This window comes from Eschscholzia californica, unplaced genomic scaffold (assembly GCF_041429995.1).
Source record: "Eschscholzia californica isolate CP2 unplaced genomic scaffold, dmEscCali1.0.p SCAF_4, whole genome shotgun sequence".
Taxonomy (NCBI): Eukaryota; Viridiplantae; Streptophyta; class Magnoliopsida; order Ranunculales; family Papaveraceae; genus Eschscholzia; species Eschscholzia californica.
In genome coordinates, this window is record NW_028238461.1 from 15,541,439 (window position 1) to 15,559,693 (window position 18,255).

Here is an 18,255-nt window from a genome sequence, read left to right on the forward strand (position 1 = left end):
ATTCTGGTTACTAGATCCAAGGTGTGGACTATTCTTACACACTCTAAAGTATTAGGATGTTTGGACCAAGTAACCTTTAGTGTCTGTTACAGTTTATGGGTACTTCAAAAATATTCCTAACTATTCAGGTTTTACATTTTGAATGCCCAAAGCTTGAAGATGTTCCATAACTCATATTAACAAGATTCAAATTCCTAAATAAACTCATGACATCTGAATATAAATCTCCCTCAAATTCATGTGCATTTAATATGTCTTCATGCATGATATATTACATAAAGAAATGACTTCCATTCAGATTCGAAGTAGAAAGTAAAACAAACACTACGCCCGCTACAACCTACAATGGTGTTTGTTTCTTTCTAATTTGTCTGAACATGACTCGTCTATATCAAATGGACTCAAAATCGACCCAAAACACCCATTCAGATGAGTAAGATGAAAACAAATAATCTGAAATACGACCGAGTCAAATCAGATCTAGAGTCAAATTTCAGATTCGACTTAGGGTAAAAATAACCAGTACCTACCTCAGACAAAAATGGGTAGTAAACATGATAGCTTTCTGCAATTTCAAGCCAATCAATATCAACAGAGAATTTTCTTCATGTGAGCAAAACTAATGATAGACAAGGTTGATCATATCTTAGGAATTGAAACTGCCTAAACTGTCTATTAAACTAGAACAAGTAATAAACTTCACCAGCATAATCAATTCAAGCAATAACTCATATCGGCAAAAGAGATAAATAGTTCGCACCTGCTGTGAATTACCTTACTCCGCAATTTCTTTAACTAAACCGTCTGAATGTTTGCAGTGGACTTGAATCTGGATCTCTCTAACACCTTCAGAATTTGAGTAAATTTCCGCTCGTCCTTGTGTTATAGAATAAATAACAGGAGAATATACAAAGAGCTAGACGACAATGTTTTTAACCGTATACAATGCATTAAAACAACTTGAAATAAAAATTCAACTACAGACACTAAACTGATCAGACAAAATTGAATACACAAAAAGTGTGCTTGCAGTATGTGTGCCCACATTGTTTATGGGTATAATTCTAATAAAACTGGTAAAGATGAAAAAAATTAAAACAGGAGAATTTGCTAAAGCATAATTTGTTATTCTATAATGCCTAAAAGCTATAAACTCGTTTTTCTTTTATCTCTATTACAGAACCCTAAAACTGGCATTCTCATTTCTCAATTTCTAAATCGTCTCCTGTCCTGAATAGTAACCAAAGAATTTCATACTATGTTACACGAAGAAAAAATGGATGTATAGGGTTAGAGCTTTGTACACTGTTGGAGATACAATCCTAACTTGCGCTTTACAGTCGAGGAACACCTAAAAAGAGCATGGGGAAAACGTCAGCTCAAATCACTAACTAAATGAAAGAACTGATTTTCTCAAACCTACTGTCCTGCAGATTTGGTCTGTAAATGAAGACGAGGGGAAGGAACCACCATTCTGCGGATCGCCCCAAAGGATTGTAAAAGTCGAGGAGCTTCGGCATTTGAAGAAAGAGTTTTGCTTCACCCGCGAGCGTATCTGCCCCATTTCTTTTTTTGTCTCTCTTTTCTCTTTTTCTTCCTTTTTCCCCTTTTCCAGTAAGCAGTATCAGACCTTTTCTTTAAACATTTGGACTCTGCAGGATGGTGGACTGTCTTTGTCAAGGAAAGAACTCGGATATCTAGCATGCGAATCTCAAGTAGGTGGATCCTCCACTTACTGCACCATTTACTGCACACGTATTTGTTCATTGACTGTATTTTAAGGACCTAGAATCCTCAGACATCTAAATATGAAGTATCAGAGTTATCCCTTGCTGTCATTATCTTGCACCATCATAGAGAGCTCACCAAAGTGGCAGCAGTGAGAGCTTTCTGGCCAAGCATGGGCATGGCCACCCAGTTGGGCAGTGAGAACTTGAAGTCCATGTGGGTGTGTGGAGCTAACCGTCATAACTATTTTTTGGCACTCTTTTTTGTTAGGTTCACACCCTTTGCGTTTTCCATTTCAGCCTCCTTCTCGGCTTTCTTCTTCTCTAGCTCAGCCTGTTTGCAGTTCTCATCGTGTGCTTTCCGGAATAACCTCACAAAGTTGAGTAGAGTCGCAGTTACTGCAGTTAAAAGTAGGATGAGATAAAACCCAAGCATCATCATTATAAATAGGAGTCATAGGACAAACACAGAGGACTAGTAATTTGATGGAAGTGTTCGAGCCCAGATCATAAATACAATGAGTAGGAAGTATATGAAATTTGGAAATTTAAGATGTTTACTACCTAATCTGTGTATCGCATAATATATTTGGTCAGAAATAAACACACAGGTTTTTACTGTGCATAAGTAGAAATGGTGTTAGTCCACAAAATAAGCATATTTGATCTAATTATATTAGGTCAGAATCAATCACGGGTTTATAATTAGTCAGCTCAATTTGGATTCTCTTATTCTGGGAACTACTGTCTTTTGATCCATGATCTATTTATCTCATCTCTTATTTACCATTTCTCCCAGACTAATTAGGTCACCCTAACCGGACCACAGAGAAGAAAATAGATAATTCCCCTAACAAAGTGAAGTGCCTTATGATCTCTAAGAAATATCTGCATTGTATTCCTGTAGAATGAACCACAACACTGTGCATATAGTAGTTGACCTTCAACCTACACATCAGGAAGTACTATAGCTTAGGATCCTGTAATATCGAAAACTTACCTTGCTCAAATGGGCAACGGGCAGGGTCCTCACCGAAATAAAGGGCAAGTGCATCTGCATTCCTACCCTGTCGAGAAGGAAACATCATAGCAGAGAAAGCCGTCAGAAAATCTAGGAATAAGGACTACACAAAAGATCTAGGAGATAGTTAAATGTTTGGTGGCATACCACTCCTGAATAGAGAGCTGTCAATGAAGTTACGTCTCTTTCAGAAGTGCCAACGAACTCCTTCAATGTCTAAACAACAAGACGGTGTTAAGTATTTCTGAGGCACAATATTATTAAAACGGTCAAAAAGTCAAAGAATCAACAACTGGCATAGGAACATGATGGTTAAGGCAAGGAAGAGGCCATAGAAGAGATGATTTTATCCATCAAAGCAAGATTTTCGCCTGGGTTCATGCTTCAAGGAGCTGGAAGGAATAAATTCTCACAACTTCAACAACGTGGATGCAACTATTAGACGAGGTTTTCTGTTTTAGTTCGGATGTTCATTGAGCTGCATGCCTTTAAACTGATATGACCCTACCTAACTATCTTTCTCTTTGTCCATTTGTCCCCAAGGACTTCTCTAGTAATAGTTCAACAACATGGATGTAATTATAAAACGAGGTTTTCTGTTCTAGTTAGGATGTTAATTGAGCTGCATGCCTTTAAAATTATGTGACCCTACCTAACTATCTTTATCGTTGCACCCAAGGACTTCTTAAGTAATAACTGCAATATCTTGCTCGGTGAAGGCCATCGAAATAATCAGAAGACTCAAAGTTGATAAGCTATGGAGTAGCATACTCCCTGCAAATATTGATGCTCATACACGTATCATAAACAAGAAAGTACATAACTGCACCATTGTCCGTTAATTAGATTGGATAGATTAATCTTTGAGAAGAAGAACATTATATAACAAATTACAAAAGAAAATGTCACCTAATTACTTAATCAGTGACCCCAGAGGAAATACACACGCTTAAAGGTTTCACTGAATGGCTAAAAAGCCAAGTAGCCAAATAATTCAGAATATATTATAGTAAGAATTTGTCAAAAATAATTTTTAGTACCTTACGGAAAGTTTCTGACACAGGACCATCGTTTTCAGATGCAGCTAGCTCTTGCTTAACCTTTTCTAAACCTTTGACAATGGCTTGCATTTCTTCTGCTAAGCACTTCAATTGTATCTACACAGCACCGACCTTCTAATGTCAGGTACATCATTTACCTTTCGTTTCTTTCATAAATTTGTATCTTCTCCATAAAAAAAGTGAGATTAACAAACAGGAAAGGAAGAAAGACGTTAAACCTTTGATGCTGGCTCCACGCTTACAAGATCCTCATGAAAACTTAGAAGTTCGGGTTTCTTGGAGGCAATTACCTAAGGCTCATCAAACCCAGCATTTTCAGATCAACAACATATGATAACTACAATCTCTGAAAGTTTGAGCACAGATATCATCTAAATATATATAGCTGCTGTATAGGTGCATATGGATTGAGACATTCTCGATGTTCAGTAAAAGGTTCTTAGACCCGCATCAAGACGAGCCTGTGGCTGATTTTTGTGAGGATGATATCTTATTGCAAAGATGATCACACCAAAAATCGAGTGACCCTAACACCAAAGACCTAATTAATTACTTATAAAAGGTAAGGATGAAGAAATAGCTTCCGATGCATAAAACAACTACTTGGACAGTTTTGACATTACAATTCAGGGTCCTAGTGGAATCAATTAAGGGCTCAACCAAATAGAGAGCATCAAATTTGATATGAAGTGTTGAAATAAACAATCAAAGATTTTCTGGAAATAGCAGCTAGAAATGTAGACATAGGTTACCTTTTACTAAGAATGGTTTCCAAAAGAAAAGACTTAACCTGATCAGTGATCTTCCTCGCTGTCATTGGACCATCTCCTTGTAGGCTCAATCATTGCTATCTATGAAAAATGATTCAACTATCTACTTCCACGAATTTGATTTTGAATGTCCATGACATAAGAAATTGTGATACTTCTCCACTAAATTTTTGTTTGATCAGTTCTTTCTTCAACATTCTTACCCACTTCATTATCAAGTGACTAACTGATAAACTAGGACAAAGTTACCTGGTACGCGGTTCGCTACCATCATGTACGATGTGAGTATTGGGTACGCTAAGGGTATACTTCTTCAATAAGCCATTTTCGATTTCAGTTCGTTGTCGACTATTATCCTCGACAATATATATACTCTTATGATGCATTTATAATATACACCTATTCTCAGACATCCTTTTTGTACCAAACTTACAATCTAACAAGCTAATTAAACAAATTTTTGTAGTTAACCACCCAACTAGTCGAATTTATAGTTTTCTACAAAGATTTTAGGTTAATTAATTCCGGTAAGTAATGTTGGGGTAACGGATCGAGAACCCACCCAAAAAGGGTACGGGAATCGGGTACGGTACGCAGGGTGGAGCAGAGTATCTGGTAACGTTGAACTAGGATTCTATTGTGGAACCATAAGAACTCTACTTCCTTTCATATAAATCGACTTCAGTGTTCATTCTCTTGCTCTTAGTTTCGATAAGCTGCAAACTATAATGCGTGCTAGTTGCTAGGTTTTTCAACTCAAAAACTTTCATTTTAATTTTTAAGTTTGCCACAAGTACTTGTAAGCATCAGTGATGAACCAACAACTTAAGGACCCTGTAACTAAAAAAAGTAGAGTAACATGACCCCAAATTTCGCAGTTCGATAAAGATATCTCAGCACAAAACTGTTTTATTAATTAAATGAATGATACTACCAGATCATTCAACTGTTAATTTGAGTTCACTTAGTTCGATTTTCAGTGATTTTGTACAATCACTTGTGAATTCAAAACAGATTAAATATTATTTCTCTAAAACAATTTAATTCGGTCACTATACCTTACAGAGGAAATGCATGAGTGTCATTTTACTGGTAGAAGCGCGTGTATCAACAAGTTTGAGAAGACTGTCCAATTTGAATCCAATAGCAGAACCTGTAAGTGTTGAAACCCATTGCGTGCTTAGCACATTGTTCGAGAACCTTACAACTACAAAGATATGGTTCCAATACTCCGGTGATGCAATAATAAATGATAGTTCATTTGGATGTCTACCGAGTACCAAATTTGATTAGGATAATAAATGATAGTTCATTTGGATGTCTACCGAGCACCTTGTTATGTTATTGGAGTTTTCATATAGGAGCACATGAGGCTTTGATTTGAATGTTTTGACATCTTTTTGTTCGTGACGTCTGCAAGAAACTTACTCTTTCTATAACACATCCATTTAGGGTTTGAGACCTTCTGATTTCTCGTCATCACTGTATTTTCAGGACCCCTTCCTATCAAATCTTCAGTCATCTACTTATCCACAAGCATGCAGTACTGTCTAAATTTCCTTTCACTTTTGTTATTAAATTTATTGAAGCCAAATCTTACAACCTACGTTAACCTCAACAAATAAGAGTAAAAATTTCCATTTTGAAGATATGTAGACCCACTCAATTAGAAGATATCTTAATGATGACCAAAGATAGTCCCGACAAAAAATATATTTTTAATTGTGTACAAGGCTTCCATTAGGAAGGTAAGCTACACATTACTACGAAAACAAAACCAAGATGTGGATTGTGGAATCTTTAAACATGGTAGAGACAAAAATAACCTCTAGTAAACGAACAGTCAATTAAATTTGCCGTAAATGAGAAGTTTGATAGAATTACCCCTTGCAGTTCCTTGGTTTAATACATTTCCTAGGAAAAGAATTTTCTTCATTATTTCCTTCAACTTGGCGGAATTACGAACCTGTGAAGTCATCAATAACTTAGCAAATGAGAATGGAGAGTAAGAAGAGTTCAAAGCAAACAACAAGAAATTGTACAACCACTAAGAAGCACCTCTTCACATGCAGAGTTCACAGTGTTCAAACCCCTTCTAAAATCTGTACTCTGCCAAAAGATCAAAAGAAAATGAAGTAAAAGACCGATGCGAAGTAATCATATTACTTCTTCACATAAGAAGCATAAACAAAACAGATCTGACCTGAGAGCTAAACTGTATCTTGAAAAAAAAAACTCGCAACTTCGCTTCCACCCTCGGAACTTTCATCAACTCCAAGAAAAACTGGAAAGTCAAAAGTCACTTACTAACAAATCCATATAACTTTTCGATCTTGCATAATGTTCAGAACATGAAATGTCCTTTAAGGATAAAAAGGTGAAAGAGATGATTATAAAATGTCAACACAATGGCAACATAAAGCCGAACATGAAAGAGAGAGAGATTGAGACTAGCTCTTAAGAAACTAATGAGCAAGATTTTTTAAACGGAATCCAAATATTTTGGTAACATACTACAGTCTATAAGAAGATTTTGCTTTTAACTTCTTTTTGGCAGCCTCGAGGGGATTTGGCATGCGCATGAGGCAATTGCACCATGATTACAGTGCCAAAGTAAGATGCCGCGGGAGATCAAATGTGCCAATCAAGCAGCATACTACATTGTTGAATGACAACACAAAACACAATTTAGGACAAAGCAGAAGATATCCTTGCAAAGCCGGTTGTGCAGCTGCAACTAACCTCGTCGGAAACCTACGGTTCAAACAGAGTATCTAGGCCTGTAAACGGATAGTCAAAAATATGTATCCGATCCGCATCGGTATCCAAAATATCCAGAGATTCTGCTATGGATTTCGGATATTACTCCTAATTGGATGCGGAAATGGATAGATATCTGTATCTGATAATATCCGATCCGAGCTAATAATACATAAAGTAATAATATTTTATATATCGTATCTCTTATACTATTAAAAAATCATAAATCCTAATCCCTAGAAGTCTACAAACTTATGGATGATTTGGATTTAATTCCAAAACAAACTCATGCCCTAACCCACTTAAAACATCAAAAAGAAAAATCACAAAACCATAAAATCTCTAAAGTCTGAAAACTAAAACTTGAACCCTTTTTGCTTTACTGCCTCCTCCCGTTGCCATCAACGAATCATGTGACTAATCCTTCTTGTTTCTTCATCTCATCGGAAAATTTGAACCCTTGTTACCGCCAAATGTTGCTCACTTTCTCTTAGTTCTTCCTTCTCACTTCCTCTCTCTAAAAACTAAGAGGTGGGTTAAATCTTCATCATCTAGGGTTTCTATTTTTCAACGTAAATATCATTAAATCTGTTTTTACAAAAGTGTATACTAAATCTATCTATAATGCAGAGATTCTAGCAAGCAACAATCAAATTTGGAGTCTCTTTCAAAATCAACTATAAGGCTGGTAAATAAGATTGCAGTTTTTTTCTAATGGGTTATATGTTATCGGATATGAGATACGGGTAGCAATTTAGCTATTCGTTCGGATATCGGATGCATCGGATAATTCCGATAATTTTCGGATTCGGGTATGGATAATGTCTTAAGCATGTGTGTACAGGCCTAAGAGTATCATTGTGTCTAAGGGTGTGTCGTAATCTTAAGCACTCACCTGCCCAAAAGAGAGCTGTTTATTCTCCATGTTCGAGCAATAAGAAGCCTGTGCAGATGCTTTATTAATGAGATCCTACATCATTTTAGGCCCACGTGCCCTTTATCATTTCTATAACACTCTACTTCAAATTTCTGCACTTTGAGTAAGGATATCCCTGGTATTGATGCCCAGAGTCTAGGCCCTTGTTTCGTTATATGAATGAAGTATCAACTTCTATACGATACAACGTAGAATCTGTTGGACAGTTAAGCTTTCTATTTATTCCAAATTTTTTTTGAAACTTAGAATGAATATATTAGAAGAAAAAACTATGTACAAAGCGTTGGGGAGGCTTGAAACAGCGTCTCACGACATCCAGGCCTCCCAGTTAACAACAACCTCTGAGAATGGTGCATTCTTAAATTTGTATTTATTCCAATTACAAATTTGTATTTTGACAAGGACAACGCAGGGAATGCCGGAATTTATTTTCTCAGAGAGATGATGCAGGCCCCAGAAGACTTTTAGACTAGTCACTCATTGCTGTATTAATTAGGAGTTGCTGTTCAAATAAACTGGTATAGTCCATGTCTATTTAGATATTTTAATTTGAAGGACAGCAGTCTAGACTCTAGAGAGCCATTCTTTTTGCATCTTTCTGAATAACTATGAAGAGATGACTCATTCTTAAATCTGTTGTATAGTGGATGGAGTGGTTAGAGTTTTCTACTAGGCGCTAGAATGTAGTACTCAATGAGACTATCAGCAAGAAAATTCCAAGTGTTATTGACTCACTGGCTACATTAAGCTGTGGCCGAAAGGAGTTCCTTTTACGTAATTATGAAGAGTATTCATAACATTAGCTGATAACCACCGATTTATGTTTTCATGAATCAGACCTACGAGAACAGTTTCGTGTCAAATATCTCAGTCAAGCCACAGATTTTGACCAAAGCTCGATTGTGAATCCTTCTAACATAATTCTAGAGAGTTTGGTCATACTAACTAGTAACTACAAGCAACATATCACTTACAAAGATGGCATGCAATAACATGATCAAGGGAGCAATTTTAAATTAAGAACCTGTTCAGTCTTTCCCAGATTTTCCTTGTCACCGCTGTAGTTCTGGGAAATAAAAGACAAAGAACTCAATGTTGATGTAAAGAGATCCTGACTATGTTAAAAGCAAAAAGACACAATCCGTTAATCTAAAAAAAGTGTACGCATTTCCACCTTAAGAAGTTCCATTTCCTCTTTCGTAGGACAGAATTTTATAAGATTTTCCACTTGATCAGCATCCAAAAGTGAGTCGTCCAATGCAAGTACTGCAGCCTGCAAGAGAAATATTCAAGTAGATGGTGCATGACGGGACGAAAGAAAAAATAAACAAACAAAACTTGGCTTAACTAGATGAAACTCACTTGTGTACTAGATATATATACACATTACATACACATATAAATCTATATATATATATATATATATATATAAGATGCAACTTGTGATGGGACATTTGTCCCGGTCACAATTTCTATTTGATGAATCCTGCCATCTTATTCATACATCCACGTACTTTTGGTTACGATAGAACTGTGTGATGTTTTGTTATAGCCAAGTACGTACATTTTTTTTGCGCTCAAGTTCATTTCATTCCGCCACTCACAAGACAATTGTTCTGCCTAGAATGTAAGTCTGTAAGCCGATCATAAAATAAAAATCCCAGTTCCAAAAAATATTCTTTTAATCTGTGCTGGTTTGGGTAAAAAGAAGCTAGTTAAGGGAAACGTGGAACTAGAATAAAATGTATTAAATGGAAGTTAAGGCTTAGTCTCCTCCAATATGAGTACTTTCTCGTCTCCTTCTGCTCTTTCTTATATTTGTATGAAATTAATTGCTTCTGTGGGAAATGGATACAACTTCCAATCAAGAATAAATTGATCCTACTAGTGAAAAACTAAGGACATCTATCAGATAGCTTACCATCATTTCAGAAAGTGGTATCTTAACTTTTGTGAGCATGATTTCGCAGTTGTAGGCACGTCGCATGTCAATCTAAAAGAATATTGGTAATGGCAAGATCTTGTTAGTAACAGACATAATTAAGTTTAATGTAAATAACATGTCAGTATAGATGCATAGAGCCATAGACATGTGGGAATTTATGCTGAACTTTACAGTTGACCCACAGTGCACTGTAAAGGTCAATTAAGACTCATGGATATTCCATGACCAAGCTCTTCATGTAAGAACATGACCTGGAAGCAACTCCTCTTTTTCTCTTTCATGTTTTTTCTTTTTCATGTAAGAACATCAGGCATCATAACTCATAACTAAATGAAACTTTTTAGGTTATTTGTCAGAGCTCGACTTCTTTGGTCATATTTGGTTATATGGAAACATCCCACCAAAGTACCATCTTCATATGCTATGCATTCGTCATTTGCAATATTTATAAATTTTTCCTATATTTTTCAGTTTATGTCATCTCGAAATTTTACGCTGTGACTTTATCTTCAATTTCATGAACACCTTTTCTCTTATATTACTCTAAGTAAAGTTCTTCCAAGATCGGCAATAGAGGTGGTCGAGATCAAAGCATGATATGTAAAAGCTCATTCTAGCTCTGCGTCAACCATCCTCTTATGATCATTCTTTTATCAAGCAAACACTGTATATATCATGAAGAAATGTAGTGTTGAAGTGAAATAAGGGTGTACTCGAAGCAAAAGGTTTGCAAAATTAAAAGAAAAATCAGAAAACTAATGAAAATAAAGAGGGAAATGTGTCAAATAATGAACAGCTATCCTAAACCGAGATTATTTATATACGCATTATTTTAGTGCACAATGATTTGGAAAGATTACCAAGGTGACTTTCTCTGGTTTGGATCCAGCGGTATTGCGTTTTGCTCCAGCTTTACCTCCTTTGCTGTCACCTTTAGATGGAATAACAGTAGAGAAGAGGCTCTCAATTTCGGACACATCGAACTCGGATGCACTGATATTCCAAAGTAATCACCACTGATGAATAATGTTGATATATAAAAGGGTGGCGATAACAGAATGCAGAAACAAAAGTTTACTTCATCGAATTCCTTCTTATAAAATTCAAGGCTTCAAGCCTCCACGATGACCAGAAAAGCATTTGATTCATAAATATTAGCGATTTATCGAGTTCCATCTTATAAATTCCCAGTACAATCTATAACTAAAATTCGGGTTGAAGTTTTTGGAACGATTTATGGAAACAGTTGATCGTGATAGAGAAACCTCAAATTTTGATCATGCTAAATAAGAAGAAAAGTATCTAACAAGGAAAATGAGTAGTAATACCTCTGAGGCTCCCCATGTCTTTGTAATTCTTCCCATAAGCTCCCTTTTACTGCTCTTGTAACCTTAACCCAATGCAATGGCTTTAATGGTGATTTTCGAGGTGCTGTAGCCGCGGCGCGTCCAATTCCACGCCCTCCTCCTGAAGCTAAACCTCTTGAACTAGCATTCGAGCCAATTGAATTTGCTCCTTTAGCACCAAACGGCGGTGGTGGAGGAGCTGCACCACCTGGAGGTCTTGGTGGAGGAGGTGCACCAGGTGCATGAGATCCTGGAGGAGGAGGAGGTGCAGATGGTGCTCCAGGTCTTAGAGGGGGTGGAGGTGGTGGAGGTCCTCCCATAGACGGTGGTGCAGGTGGCGGAGTTCCTCGCATTGGAGGAGGTGGTGGTGGCGGAGCTCCTGGCATTGGGGGTGGTGGTGGTGGAGAAGCTCCTGTCATTGGAGGTGGTGGTGGTGGCGGAGCTCCTCGCATTGGAGGTGGTGGTGGTGGTGGAGAAGCTCCTGTCATTGGAGGTGGTGGTGGTGGTGGTGGCAGAGCTCCTCGCATTGGAGGTGGTGGTGGTGGTGGAGCTCCTCGCGTTGGAGGTGGTGGTGGCGGAGCTCCTATCATTGGAGGTGGTGGAGGTGGTGGTGGCGGAGCTCCTATCATTGGAGGTGGTGGAGGTGGTGGAGGTGGTGGAGGTGGCGGAGCTCCTCGTATTGGAGGTGGTGGTGGTGGCGGCAAAGGAGCTCCTACTGTTGGAGGTGGTATGAGTGGCAGAGCTCCTCGCATTGGTGGTGGTGGGGGTGGTGGAGCTTCTAGCATTGGAGGTGGTGGGGGTGGCGAAGCTCCTCGCATTGGAGGTGGTGGGTCCGGCGTCAAAGCTCCTAGCATAGGAGGGGTCGGGGGTGGCGGAGCTCTTAGCATCAAAGGGGGTGGGTGTGGGGCTGGCGGAACTACTCGCATAGGAGAATATGAGGGTGGGGGTGGTGGAGCTAATCGCATATGAGGAGGTGGGGGTGGGGACTGGGGTGGTGGAAATGCTCGCATAGGAGGAGGTGGGGGCGAGGGTGGCGGAGCTACTTGCATTCGAGGAGGTGGGAGTGGCGGGGCTACTCGCGTAAGAGGAGGTGGGGGTGACGGAGCTACTGGCATAGGAGGAGGTGGGGGTGGTGGAGCTACTGCCATTCGAGGAGGTGGGGGTGGGGCTACTCCCATAGGAGGAGGTGGGGGAGCGGGAGCTTCTCGAGCAGGAGGAGATGGGGGTGGTGGAGCTAGTAGCATAGGAGGAGATGGGGGTGGTGGAGCTAGTAGCATAGGAGGAGATGGGGGTGGTGGAGCTAGTAGCATAGGAGGAGGTGGGGGTGGAACAACTCCCATAGGAGGAGGTGGGGGAGCGGGAGCTTCTCGAGCAGGAGGAGGTGGGGGTGGAACTGGAGCACCACACCTTGGATGGGATGGAGGCATGGAATCAAATATATGAGGGATTGGTGGTGGCGGTGGTGGTGGAGGTGGTGTCTCATGCATAAGAGGAATTGGGGACAATGGTCTGTGCATATTGGGAGTTGGGGGTGGAGGTGGTGGAGGTGGCATACTATGAATATAAGGAGGTATAGGTGTTACCCTATGTGGTGATGGTGGTGATGGTGGTGGTGGTGGTGGTGGTGGTGGTGGTGATGCTCCATGTGTGCGAGGAGGTGGAGGTGGTGGTCCATGCATACAGGTAGGTGGAGGTAATGGTGGGGGTGGAGGTGCTCCGCACATAGGAGGTGTTGATGGTGGTTGTGGTGGTTGTGGTGGTTGAGGTGGTGTTGTTTCATGCATAAGAGTTTGTGTTATAGCGTGTAAAAAATTTGGAAGTGGAGGTGGAGTATGTGGTGCTCCAGAAACAAGTACTAAAGGTGGAATTTCACGCATAAAAGGAGAGGATGAAGGTGGGACTCCACCCATAAGAGGGGGAGGAGTAGGTGGTCGTGATGTGCTTTGTGTTGAAGGTGGTTTTCCATGAATTGCATGAGTAGGTGGGGTTGGGGGTGAAGAAATATGCATAGAAAAGGCTTGCTGAAGTAGTTTACCATACATAAGGGATGGTGGAGGTAAGGTGTGAGGCAATGTAACTCGGTGGATGGATGAAGGAGGTGGAGGTTGGATTGGAGGTGGTGGTGGTGGTGGGGGTGAAGGTGAAGATGAAGGTGGAGGTGGAGATGGAGGTGAAGGTGGAGATGGGGATGGAGGTCGAGGTGGGGGTGGGGGTGAAGGTGGAGATGCAGATGGAGGTGGAATTGGAGGTCTAGGTGGCGGTTGAGGTGGATGTGGAGGTTCCAGAAAAGCAACAGCAGCATTATGAGGAGAGGCCTGAAGGGTTTTTTCTACTTGGGAAGGCAAGGAATGAATAGACAGCTGAGAAGACTGATCAAATCCAAATGGATGATGGGTGTGTAGCTTAGGGGGTGGAGGAGGAGGAGAAGGAGGGGTGGTAGGAGGGAAAGTGGGAGGAGCATTTGCTGCTTCGGGGGAAGGTGACACTGGTGGTGAAGAAATAATTGCATCTTCGGAAGATTCAGAAGCTGTTGCAAAATCTACTTCTTCAGATATGTTAGTCAGGCCATGTAGAACCACAGGGAGGCCATCCACCATATTACCTACACTACCTTCTTGTGAAAGTGAAGTAATGTCTAGAGAAGCTGCTTTGCTGTCTAGGTTGTGTTTTGGATAAGTGGAGGATTTCTTGCTTGGGGAGATCGTATGAGATAAAGTCTCTGACTCTGTTGATTGCATTTGAGCACCCATTAATTCCCAGTTTTCAATCTCTTCTTTCCCAATCACCGAACCAGGGGGTGATTCAATGATGGAAATAGGTTTTTCTTCTAAAGTGAGAGGCAGTAATTGATGAGAATTCTCATGAGTTTCCGATGTTTGTTGCGGACCCTCGGATTCTGAAGTCTCCTCTGAAGCAACATTCTCCATATCCTGTTCCATGTTTGGTTTAACCTGGCTGTGCATATCAATGACAGCTTTAGAATCTGTTTTCCATGGGAGATCATCAGTTACATGGTTAACTTCTGTAGCATCAAAAACGTTTTCTGCCATGCTTCCTTGAAGGGTGGGAACAGGCACCTCCTTGCGGTCCTCTTTATGATTTTCCTCATCCATTTTGTGTGCTTGTACTTCATTACGGTCAGAATTTAATTTTTTGTATTGTCTTCGGTTTCCATCATCAAAGATGGTCTCTTGAACTGTGTCAATATCAGAATCCATCATGTTGTCCTCAACCATAAAAACATCAGAATCTCCCTTCGATTCCAACACGTCAAAATTGCTAAAGATCTCTTCCACCTCGAAGAACTCCTCCATTGCACCTTCCGCATCTCCCTCACCATCTGACTCACCCTCATCTGCACTTACCACCTCTGAGCTGCTATTAGAACCGACAGCATCAGCATCTGAGAAGAGTACCTGATTAAGATATAAGCATGCATTCAACTCCTACAATTTCAGGAATTAACACACATTATGAAGAAAGGCCAAAATGTACCTCTGCATTAAAGTCCTTTGGGAATCGGTCCTTGGCATCCCACGGAAGTTCAATATCTTCCTGGTTCAGCATCAGAATACTTGATCGGATAAATGACGTATTGAACATAATCCTGAACATTATTGTCTCCTGTACCATATCTTCATCGACATGGATGCATTCAAGAACAACATCCCCTTGAACACAACAATGACAATCCAATTTTACAGGCGTATGCTGTGGCTGCAGGTACATTTTGTATCAACATTTTAAACTTTATTTTCAAACATCAAGAATAGGATATGCTTATGAGCATGGATTACCTGCCGGTAGTGGATCTTTTTCTTTGGGGTTGAAAATATAAGTTTTGAACTCCTCCTGTTTAAATCAGAAGGATCCTGACCATAAACACGAATTATAGGCCTGCAACCCCTTTGTTCACTAAACATAGGAAGTACTCTAAGAATAAGACAATCTAAAATCAACGGTATAACTAGAGGAGGCCAATCTGAACCAAGATTTCTTCTATATATGTACTGTAAATATCTCATATGCGAAGATTGGGGGTTTAAAGGAGACAAGAAGTGGAGTATTTCCCTGGGAGCCTGCTTGTAGACCATTTCAAGAGTTTTTTGCTCCCCAGTGTACTGCTTTCTATATAACAGTAGACCAGCAAGCATGAAAGCCAGCACTGGCCATCCTCCTCTCTCACAGTGCATCAGCAATACATTCTGCTGTCCTTCCAATGACAACCAGCTCTCACTTGATTTCAAGAAATGATGGATCATCTCCAATGGTAGCAGAGGGCACCCTTCATACTGTTGAGGGTACTCCATAACAGTCATATCGTACTCCGATAAAATATCTGAAATCTGGCTCCTCTTTTCCCCGTCCCTGAAGTTAAACACCATAAATGATGCATCAGGAAAGTGATCCCGTAGCTGTGCCACAATACTAGCCATGTAAACCTTGTATGCATCTTCTTCCAATATATCCGTGGAGAAGCAACAGTCAAACACTGTACCAGCAAATAGCCAAAAACAAAGTCACTGTACGAAATATGTACTAAAAGCTCCAGTTGTTAAAGGACAGCACATGTACAAATTCACTTTTCATTATAAATAACATCTGATTTTTGGGAAAAGATTGAGAATATTGGGTTAAAACAAAAGCATAACGACAAGAAATAATAAGGCAGGCGCAGGGCTACAAGACCCAAACAGTGGAAAAAGAACTCTACAACTACGCCTTATGACGTCGAAACTAATCAACTATAGCCTCCCAATTCAAAGTAAAGTTCCTATATGAAGCAGAGATGTTCCAGATTTTACACCAAAAAAACAAGAAAGATAACAGTTTCAGAGTATCAAAGTTCATCTTCTCCCCTTGATCTAGTTGTTGTTTCTTCTTTTCCAATCACTCACAAAGTAGCATGGGAAATTAATCTCCACAGATTTCTACCTTTCTTAGAATTCCAAACGTAGTCCTAATGAATACAATGATATGAAGTAATGTTGATCAACTACGTTGTCTGATATGCATTTAATGAGTGAAAGTTAAGAGTAGCTAATAATTTCCAACTATTCAGAATATTATCTGGGAACACAAATCAAGGTTAACGTCTCATTCTTACCCAATTATTAGAATTAAAAAACATTTCAAAGTTTTTCCCCTATATAACGGAAACTCGGACAACAAAACTTGGAAGGTGCCAAATGCCCGAAAATCTCCTATCAAGGCAATGCGAATTTCCAACTCGTTTTCAAGGTCTAAGCTGATTCAAGTTCGTTTAGTTCCCTCCGAGAATCAAAATCTTCAGAACTAGTGTAGACTCTATTTAATGATTGGATATTAAAGAAGACTAAAAGCTAGTATGTAATTTAATGCTTAATTACATGTTATATCAGCTTCCCCGACAACAAACCAAATTCACCAACCACACAGATGAAATGTAATAAACAATCAGCACTTATCACAAAATAATGTTTTAAGTGCATTAAACTAATCATTTCATACTTCAGCTATTTCAGAATAATGCTGAAATACTGAGAGAGTATTCAAATTAACAATTCTAAAACCTAAACTACTAATTATGTTTGGATTATATGGAAAGTATGTGTTTATTACTAGACAGTATCGTACTTGTTGTTGCTAAAGGTATAATGAGTTCATTTATTTAATCAATCAACCTACCAAAAAGAAGAGTTTCATTAAAGAAATTGATCAAATGAAAGACATACCATAAACTCTTTCAGAGATCTCAAGTAACCGATCTGGTGGTTTCCGATAGAATAGTCTTCTGAACAGCGCCATTCTCAGGCGCTGCTGCTATATTTTCTTCCTCAATCGAATCCAAAATGTTATTTAACCTAACAATTATCAATAAAACAGATCCGAAAATCACACCAGATCAATTGATCCACATTTTCAATTCAACAATGAAAAAACAAAATTTTCAACGAATAATCAGCTACAAACAAATCAGAATTTCTTCGTCGTGTCGTCGTTGTCGTCCAAGAAGAAGAAGAAGAAAAAGAAGAAAGGAAGTAGTTGAGAAGCAAAGTGGTGTTCTAATTTGAGAATGCTTAGGTTTAGGGCTGAAGAAATACGAAAAGAAAAACGAAGAAGATTGAATTTTATTTCATTGAATTGATTAAATTAAAAGCATTGAAGATTTCAGATGAAGTGAAGTGTGATCATAACCAAAATAAAAAAAGCAAAATCTCTCTTCTCTCTTCTCTCTCTCTCTAACTTTCTCTCTCTATCCTGCAACTTTGGCGAGATGACTCCCATCATCCTACACAGATGACACGAGCCAACATTACAAAAAGACGCTTTTCGGCTTCTTTTTCCCTTACCGTTACAGGACCAAAACTTCCTTTCTGATACAACCAGGCTTCTTCTTCTTCATCATCATCATCAATCGGATATGCTTTCGGGACCACATTATCGAGATACGGATTTGTTTTATGGACCCATTCTTGTTTAGCTTGAGATGTGACTAATTCACCAAATTAGACCCTACATTATCCAATTTGCCTTTTTGGCCCCTAACTAAGTAGATCTTTATGAAATTAACATTGTTTTCTTTTCTTTTTTTCATTTTTGTCTTTTGTTTATTTTATGTCTTATTCTCTCATTTTTCCTTCTTCTTTCTGTTTTACATTAAAGTCCTCCGATGTTGGAAGTTTCTAAAATAGAAAAATCTCAGCTT

General features: G+C 39.2%; 1 protein-coding gene and 1 long non-coding RNA gene across 5 annotated transcripts; one reads left to right on the top strand and one right to left on the bottom strand.

Moving 5' to 3' along the window:
* Positions 1-1,099: 1,099 nt before the first annotated feature.
* On the top strand, positions 1,100-4,760 carry LOC147543133 (uncharacterized). Its single transcript, XR_015223269.1, has 2 exons — positions 1,100-3,933; positions 4,006-4,760. It is a non-coding gene; the product is annotated as an uncharacterized LOC147543133 (long non-coding RNA).
* On the bottom strand, positions 1,107-17,956 carry LOC147543134 (formin-like protein 20). Of its 4 annotated transcripts, XM_086633708.1 has the most exons (18): positions 17,282-17,956; positions 15,365-16,059; positions 15,063-15,284; positions 12,211-14,983; positions 11,550-12,162; positions 11,082-11,214; positions 10,198-10,269; positions 9,451-9,549; positions 9,301-9,342; positions 6,783-6,863; positions 6,638-6,688; positions 6,464-6,545; positions 5,638-5,732; positions 4,028-4,099; positions 3,789-3,905; positions 2,896-2,964; positions 2,728-2,794; positions 1,107-2,126 (listed from the first exon to the last, which is right to left on the bottom strand). In XM_086633708.1, exons 1-18 carry the CDS (start codon positions 17,352-17,354, stop codon positions 1,972-1,974), a joined length of 5,511 nt encoding a protein of 1,836 aa, XP_086489834.1. In that variant the 5' UTR covers positions 17,355-17,956; the 3' UTR covers positions 1,107-1,971. The 4 variants fall into 4 exon arrangements, 3 of the variants coding, with proteins under 3 accessions (XP_086489834.1, XP_086489833.1, XP_086489835.1); XR_015223268.1 differs by having other exon boundaries at positions 6,638-6,681; positions 11,550-14,983; XM_086633707.1 differs by having other exon boundaries at positions 11,550-14,983.
* Positions 17,957-18,255: the final 299 nt, after the last annotated feature.